Source organism: Salvelinus alpinus, chromosome 22, assembly GCF_045679555.1.
Source record: "Salvelinus alpinus chromosome 22, SLU_Salpinus.1, whole genome shotgun sequence".
NCBI lineage: Eukaryota > Metazoa > Chordata > Actinopteri > Salmoniformes > Salmonidae > Salvelinus > Salvelinus alpinus.
In genome coordinates, this window is record NC_092107.1 from 41,049,325 (window position 1) to 41,057,025 (window position 7,701).

The 7,701-nt window shown below is 45.6% G+C and overlaps 1 protein-coding gene across 1 annotated transcript; it reads left to right on the forward strand.

Annotated features, from left to right (window-relative positions):
• Positions 1-322: 322 nt before the first annotated feature.
• Positions 323-6,925, forward strand: LOC139549674 (semaphorin-4E-like). The gene is made up of 13 exons (XM_071360338.1): positions 323-418; positions 2,418-2,477; positions 2,583-2,681; positions 2,911-3,010; positions 3,242-3,352; positions 3,569-3,720; positions 3,835-4,010; positions 4,174-4,327; positions 4,696-4,918; positions 5,114-5,232; positions 5,534-5,700; positions 5,814-5,866; positions 5,989-6,925. Exons 1-13 carry the CDS (start codon positions 323-325, stop codon positions 6,498-6,500), a joined length of 2,022 nt encoding a protein of 673 aa, XP_071216439.1. The 3' UTR covers positions 6,501-6,925.
• The last annotated feature ends 776 nt before the right edge of the window (positions 6,926-7,701 follow it).

A 7,701-nucleotide genomic window follows, 5' to 3' on the forward strand; every position in this document is an offset into this window, starting at 1 on the left:
CAAAAGGGTTCTTCAAAGGGTTCTCCCATGCGGAGACAGCCAAAGAACCCTTTCAGGTTCTAGATATCACCTGTTTTCTAAGAGTGTAATCTAGATAATATTACTTGTAACAGCATTCATAAAGACTATGTAAAAGCATTTAGGCCCATAAAAACAATTTAAACAGTATTTTTAAAGTATTTAAACATAGAGCATTGTGCCTCTATGTCGTGATCACAAATGTTTTATAAATGCTACATACAACCACTAAAATGTTATCATATTCTTTTTCTGTTTAGATGCTAAGATTTTCAGAGAGAATGGCATTTCAAACTATTCAACGATGACATTGAGAGAGGACCTGGGTGTCCTTGTCATTGGTGCTAGAGACGCCGTATACGCTCTGGACCTCGAGGACATCTCCTCGAAAAAGGCTGGGGTAAGGAACTCAGTCTAATCAAGGTCTTGTATGTCAATACATCCATACAGTATTGTCTGGTCTCTAGAGTATTCCTGCTCTACGTTAATGTGAAGCTGTCTGTTGCTGCAGGTCTACTGGCAGGTCTCAGAGCCTGCTGTATGTTAATGGGAAGCTGTCTGTTGCTGCAGGTCTACTGCCAGGTCTCAGAGCCTGCTGTATGCTAATGTGAAGCTGTCTGTTGCTGCAGGTCTACTGGCAGGTCTCAGAGCCTGCTGTATGTTAATGGGAAGCTGTCTGTTGCTGCAGGTCTACTGGCAGGTCTCAGAGCCTGCTGTATGTTAATGTGAAGCTGTCTGTTGCTGCAGGTCTACTGGCAGGTCTCAGAGCCTGCTGTATGTTCATGTGAAGCAGTCTGTTGCTGCAGGTCTACTGGCAGGTCTCAGAGCCTGCTGTATGTTAATGGGAAGCTGTCTGTTGCTGCAGGTCTACTGGCAGGTCTCAGAGCCTGCTGTATGTTAATGTGAAGCTGTCTGTTGCTGCAGGTCTACTGGCAGGTCTCAGAGCCTGCTGTATGTTAATGTGAAGCTGTCTGTTGCTGCAGGTCTACTGCCAGGTCTCAGAGCCTGCTGTATGCTAATGTGAAGCTGTCTGTTGCTGCAGGTCTACTGGCAGGTCTCAGAGCCTGCTGTATGTTAATGTGAAGCTGTCTGTTGCTGCAGGTCTACTGCCAGGTCTCAGAGCCTGCTGTATGCTAATGTGAAGCTGTCTGTTGCTGCAGGTCTACTGGCAGGTCTCAGAGCCTGCTGTATGTTAATGGGAAGCTGTCTGTTGCTGCAGGTCTACTGGCAGGTCTCAGAGCCTGCTGTATGTTAATGTCAAGCTGTCTGTTGCTGCAGGTCTACTGGCAGGTCTCAGAGCCTGCTGTATGTTAATGTGAAGCTGTCTGTTGCTGCAGGTCTACTGGCAGGTCTCAGAGCCTGCTGTATGTTAATGGGAAGCTGTCTGTTGCTGCAGGTCTACTGGCAGGTCTCAGAGCCTGCTGTATGTTAATGTGAAGCTGTCTGTTGCTGCAGGTCTACTGGCAGGTCTCAGAGCCTTCTGTATGTTAATGTGAAGCTGTCTGTTGCTGCAGGTCTACTGCCAGGTCTCAGAGCCTGCTGTATGTTAATGTGAAGCTGTCTGTTGCTGCAGGTCTACTGGCAGGTCTCAGAGCCTGCTGTATGTTAATGTCAAGCTGTCTGTTGCTGCAGGTCTACTGGCAGGTCTCAGAGCCTGCTGTATGTTAATGTCAAGCTGTCTGTTGCTGCAGGTCTACTGGCAGGTCTCAGAGCCTGCTGTATGTTAATGGGAAGCTGTCTGTTGCTGCAGGTCTACTGGCAGGTCTCAGAGCCTGCTGTATGTTAATGTCAAGCTGTCTGTTGCTGCAGGTCTACTGGCAGGTCTCAGAGCCTGCTGTATGTTAATGTGAAGCTGTCTGTTGCTGCAGGTCTACTGGCAGGTCTCAGAGCCTTCTGTATGTTAATGTGAAGCTGTCTGTTGCTGCAGGTCTACTGGCAGGTCTCAGAGCCTGCTGTATGTTAATGGGAAGCTGTCTGTTGCTGCAGGTCTACTGGCAGGTCTCAGAGCCTGCTGTATGCTAATGTGAAGCTGTCTGTTGCTGCAGGTCTACTGCCAGGTCTCAGAGCCTGCTGTATGTTAATGTGAAGCTGTCTGTTGCTGCAGGTCTACTGGCAGGTCTCAGAGCCTGCTGTATGCTAATGTGAAGCTGTCTGTTGCTGCAGGTCTACTGGCAGGTCTCAGAGCCTGCTGTATGTTAATGTGAAGCTGTCTGTTGCTGCAGGTCTACTGGCAGGTCTCAGAGCCTTCTGTATGTTAATGTGAAGCTGTCTGTTGCTGCAGGTCTACTGGCAGGTCTCAGAGCCTGCTGTATGTTAATGTCAAGCTGTCTGTTGCTGCAGGTCTACTGGCAGGTCTCAGAGCCTGCTGTATGTTAATGTCAAGCTGTCTGTTGCTGCAGGTCTACTGGCAGGTCTCAGAGGAGCAGAAAACGTCCTGCGAGAGCAAGGGAAAAAATTCAGTAAGTGGATTGTATGATGGATCATCTCTCCTCTCAGAGAACTCTCTGAAGCAGTATACTGATAGAAACAAACCACATGACCGTACCAATCTTATTCCATTCCAGATGGAATGTCAAAACTACATCAAGACACTTCAGACTCTCCACGATGGCAGGATGTTGGTGTGTGGGACCAACGCATACAACCCCACATGTGACTATATGGTGAGTATGACCTGGACAGGACATCTCACCTGTTGTTTCACACTACATATCATGTGACTGTGGACCGTTGTCATATTCTGGTTGTTTTACACTGAACTAACGGCAGACGTATGTAGCGCACCAACTCTCTGTCTTGGTGGGTCCCAGCTACCTTTCAAAGTGGTTATAGATCACAGCCTTAATGGACATCTCCACATCGCAACCAAACATGCATTGTGTTCTCCAACAGACCTACGCAAACGGAACGTTGACCCTGGAAGGGAAGAAGGAAGAGGGGCGAGGGAAAGTTCCCTTTGACCCCTTCCAGAGGTCAACCTCGGTCATGGTTGGTGAGTACAGCTGCTTTCTGATATCTACAGTACCTCCCCACAAGGACGGAGTAGTAGAATTGTGCACCCAATATTATAAATAAAACAACTATAAATAAAGTGTTGAAAAAAGTGGACCCACACTGAAAGTTGTGTTAGTGATGTAAAATACATTACTGGTGAACTTCATTCACTTCTTTACAGTCTTTATTGTTTCAGTTGTGATGATTGTCATTGTTCATCATCTATCAGGGACAGAACTATATTCAGCCACGGCGGTCAACTTCCTGGGTACTGAGCAGGTGTTTCAGCGTCACTCCTTCCCACCTATCAGGACCGAACACAGACAGTCCTGGCTTAACAGTAAGCTCCAACCCCTCTGTTTTAAATGTAGGACTCACTGTGACAATGTGTTGATGTATTTCTTGATGCGTAGCTAAACAGACACCTGAATGTGGACATTCCACAGAGAGATACAGCCATTTTAAATGTCTTTCTTTATTCAATATGCCTTAAATAATGGATCCCAAGTCTGTGTTTTCTGTCTCTGTGAGAAAACTGAACTGTGTCTTTTTTCAGAGCCCTCCTTCGTACAGTTGGACGTCGTCCCCGAGAGCATTAACAACCTCGATGGGGACGACGATAAAGTCTATATGTTCTTTAGCGAGGAGGCCATGGAGTTTGACCTGCCAGACCAGATCAGGGTATCTCGTGTGGCACGGGTCTGCAAGGTACACTTATAAAATGCTCTTAAATTTAAAGAACGTTTATGTCTGTTCTAGTGTTCTAATACCATGGTCGACACTGACACCGAGCATGTCTCCCTCCCTGTGGTTGGTGTGCAGGGGGATATGGGTGGTCAGAGGACCTTACAGCAAAAGTGGACGTCCTACCTGAAGGCCCGTCTTGACTGCCCGGTGCCCCTGGAACCTAGCCTGCCAGCCATCATTCAGGATATCTTCCTCCTGAAAGACCAGGATTGGAGGAAGAGCGTGTTTTACGCTGTTTTCAGCCCACAGACGTGAGTTCTACCATTTCTTTATTAGTCTTGTCCAGCAGAAACGCTATACTGTCAAATCTGTAAAATAATGATCAGCTGTAGGGATACTACTCAAATATGAACACTCTATGAGAGAGATTCTGAAGTGATGTTGGAATAATGAATGGCGTTTTGATGATTACAGAACCACATCGGATCTCTCTACTGTGTGTGCCTTCAGCGTGGCTGACATTGGGAAAGTCTTCGCTGAGGGTAAGTATATGACTCCGGTGACAATGCAGTCAGAAACAAGGTGGGTTACCCACACCGAAGAGGAGCCTGTCCCACGACCTGGAGCGGTGAGTAATTACATGACTTATATAGATGATTGAATTAAATTATCATTGATTAACTTCTTCCAGACATAAGTGTCATGTGACAGTGTTGTGCCTATGTTCCTCTACAGGGCACAATTATTGTCCCAAACACTTAATCAAATGTAGCAAATAAGCTCCGGCTGAGTCCCAAATGGTTTCCTATTCCTTACTCTACAAAGTGTACTACTTTTGAACAGAACCCTATGAGCCCTGGTAAAAAGGAATGCACTATATAGGGAATAGGGGGCTATTTGGAACACAGGCTTAGTTTCACGAGTGCTTCTGTCATAATTATAGACCTACAGTGTATGTGAAACGTCTCATCAACTCTGGTCGTGTTGTCGTTAAAGTGTATGAACAATGCTGTGCGGGACCTCGGGATTGAGCACTCGCGGGACCTCCCTGACAAGACCCTGCAGTTCGTCCGTGACCAGCCACTCTTGGAGGGAGCAGTGCCTCCGCTGACCGGGGGTCCACTGGTGCTGCAGAGGGGAGCCAGGTTGTCAGTGATTGTTGTGGACAGAGTCATGGCCGTGGATGGGGAAATCCACCACGTTATGTTTATTGGAACAGGTAGTGACTATTCACAGCCCTTTATCATCCCAATTCACATTGTTCTGTGTTTGTGGCAGTGATTATTACTGTCTATATATGTATTCATGTACTGTGTGTGTATATATATATATATATGTGAATTTTTTTCTGACAAAGAAAATCAATCAATGTCAGTGTTGTCTCTAGTAACTGAAGTGTCCTGCTCCCTGACAGAGGAGGGCACGGTGCAGAAGGCTGTGCAGTACGCTGCTGGTGACACAGTCATCAGCCAAGAGATCCAGGTGTTCCAGACTCTGGAGCCAATCAAAGTGCTGCGTCTCTCCTCTGGCACGGTAACACATTTAGTGCAAAACGTTATGAGTATATTTTTTTATTTAACTAGTCAAGTCAGTTAAAAACAAATTCTTATTTACAATGACGGCCTACCGGGGAACAGTGGGTTAACTGTCTTGTTCAGGGGCGGAACGACAGATTTTTACCTTGTCAGCTCTGGGATTCAATCCAGCAACCTTTCGGTTACTAGTCCAACGCTCTAACCACTAGGCTACCTGCTTGTTCAAGATGAATGGCACCAGGTCATCCAATGAGAAGCTAACACTGGTGGTTTAATAGTCAGTTTGTGTTTTTCTCTAGGGACAGCTCTATGCAGGCTCAGAGTCTGGAGTGGTCCAGATTCCAGTTAGGGACTGTGGTCGGTATGGGTCCTGTCTGGACTGTATCCTGGCCAGAGATCCTTACTGTGCCTGGGACACCACCTCAGAAACCTGCTCATCTGTCCTCAACTTACCCACTGGCTCCAGGTAGGATCCTGCTACACTCTACAACACTCTCACTCTAGAATAACCACTGTCTGCATGTACTATTGGAACAAATATGGTTTCAAATGCCCTTCGAATAACAGTAGCTCTTTCAGGAACATGTACCAAAGCCTTGTGCATGTGGATGCCTCGCTGTGCCCCCGATCAGGTAGGTTCATTTCTCAACTAGTGAAATACTGTGATGTATCAACATGAAGTAGGCTACATGCCAAGTTAAGGACATTCAGTGACTCCTACCCCCCCCCCCCCCCCCCATTGTGTTGTTTTCAGTCCCTGTGAAGCCACTTCCATTACCATTCAATGTTGGGAGCTCCATCCACCTGCCGTGCCAACCAGCATCCAACCTGGCACAGGTGAGCTGGCACTTCGCTAGGCAGCCCCTCCAGCTGAGAGACCGGTACCAGATGTTGAGCCAGGACTTGTTGATAGTGAGTGCCATAGCTTCAGACGCTGGTCGGTACACCTGCCAGAGTCTGGAGGAGGTCAAAGGTCGACTCTACACCAGGACAGAGGCTGCCTACATCCTGCAGCCCACAAAGACTCTACTGGTCCTGCAGATATATGTGGCTCTGCTGTCTGTGCTGCTGGGGGTTGTGGTCCTCTGGAGTGTCAGGAGATACTTCAGACTCAGGGTCAGAATTCACCCAGCAGAACCCAGCCAGAACAACAACAACAACTGGAGAACAGACCCTGGTTGTGTCCCTGGGTCTGAAGTGAACAACAATCACATGTCACCGGTTAACAGCTCATCTGACGCAGTTATCCACATGGGTGACATCTGAGCTGGGACTAATAACTGAGACTAGGGGTGCGTTCAATTCGATTCAACGTTTGCTATGTTGCGTGACGGTTTGTACTGAACGACACGTTTCCCCAAAACGGTGCTCACCATTCTTAGACAGCCTTTGAGGTACGTTCGCTCCCATTTTGGTGGGTGTGACGAACTGTTGCCTGTTCAATAAGGGTGTGGACTATTTGAAATCTCTAAACATGCGTAGCACACACCTTACAATCTCCCTCCGGGCCACAACAATCACACCGTTTTTCAGCGGGTTGTTCAGTACCGTTTCCGTTTGAAATAAAAGTTGAACCCCATTCTGCCGTACTGACAACACCCCTAGAATCACCAGCACCATTCTTTACTCATTGTTTTCCACTTAAGATCCTTGTGTTGAATGTATTTTGTGTTTTTATGTTTGTATAAATATTATATATTGCAAATATTATGTATCTGTCTACATGAGTGTTTTTCTATATTATTAAATGATTAGATCGTATATCAAATCACAGATACCTGTATTTAGAGTCAGTCAGTCTCTACCAATCTATTAGTCAGAGTCAGTCTCTACCAATCTATTAGTCAGAGTCAGTCTCTACCAATCTATTAGTCAGAGTCAGTCTCTACCAATCTAGTAGTCAGTCAGTCTCTACCAATCTATTAGTCAGAGTCAGTCTCCACTAGAGGTCGACCGATTATGATTTTTCAACACCGATACTGATTATTGGAAGACCAAAAAAAGCTGATACCGATTAATCGGCCGATTTTTTAAAAATTGTATTTATTTATTTGTAATAATGACAATTACAACAATACTGAATGAACACTTATTTTAACTTAATATAATACATCAATAAAATCAATTTAGCCTCAAATAAATAATTAAACATGTTCAATTTGGTTTAAATAATGCAAAAACAGTGTTGGAGAAGAAAGTAAAAGTACAATATGCGCCATGTAGAAAAGCTAACATTTAACTTCCTTGCTCAGAACATGAGAACATATGAAAGCTGGTGGTTCCTTTTAACATGTGTCTTCAATATTCTCAGGTAAGAAGTTTTAGGTTGTAGTTATTATAGGAATTATAGGACTATTTCTCTCTATACCATTTGTATTTCATATCACTTTGACTATTGGATGTTCTTATAGGCACTTTAGTATTGCCAGTGTAACAGTATAGCTTCCGTCCCTCTCCTCGCCCCGAA

Coding starts and splice junctions, on each gene's coding strand:
- LOC139549674 (XM_071360338.1), top strand. CDS start 323: ATGACATTGAGAGAGGACCTGGGTGTCCTTGTCATTGGTGCTAGAGAC. Junction 4,328..4,695: donor CTGTCCCACGACCTGGAGCG/GTGAGTAATTAC, acceptor TTGTCGTTAAAG/TGTATGAACAATGCTGTGCG. Junction 5,867..5,988: donor CTCGCTGTGCCCCCGATCAG/GTAGGTTCATTT, acceptor TGTTGTTTTCAG/TCCCTGTGAAGCCACTTCCA.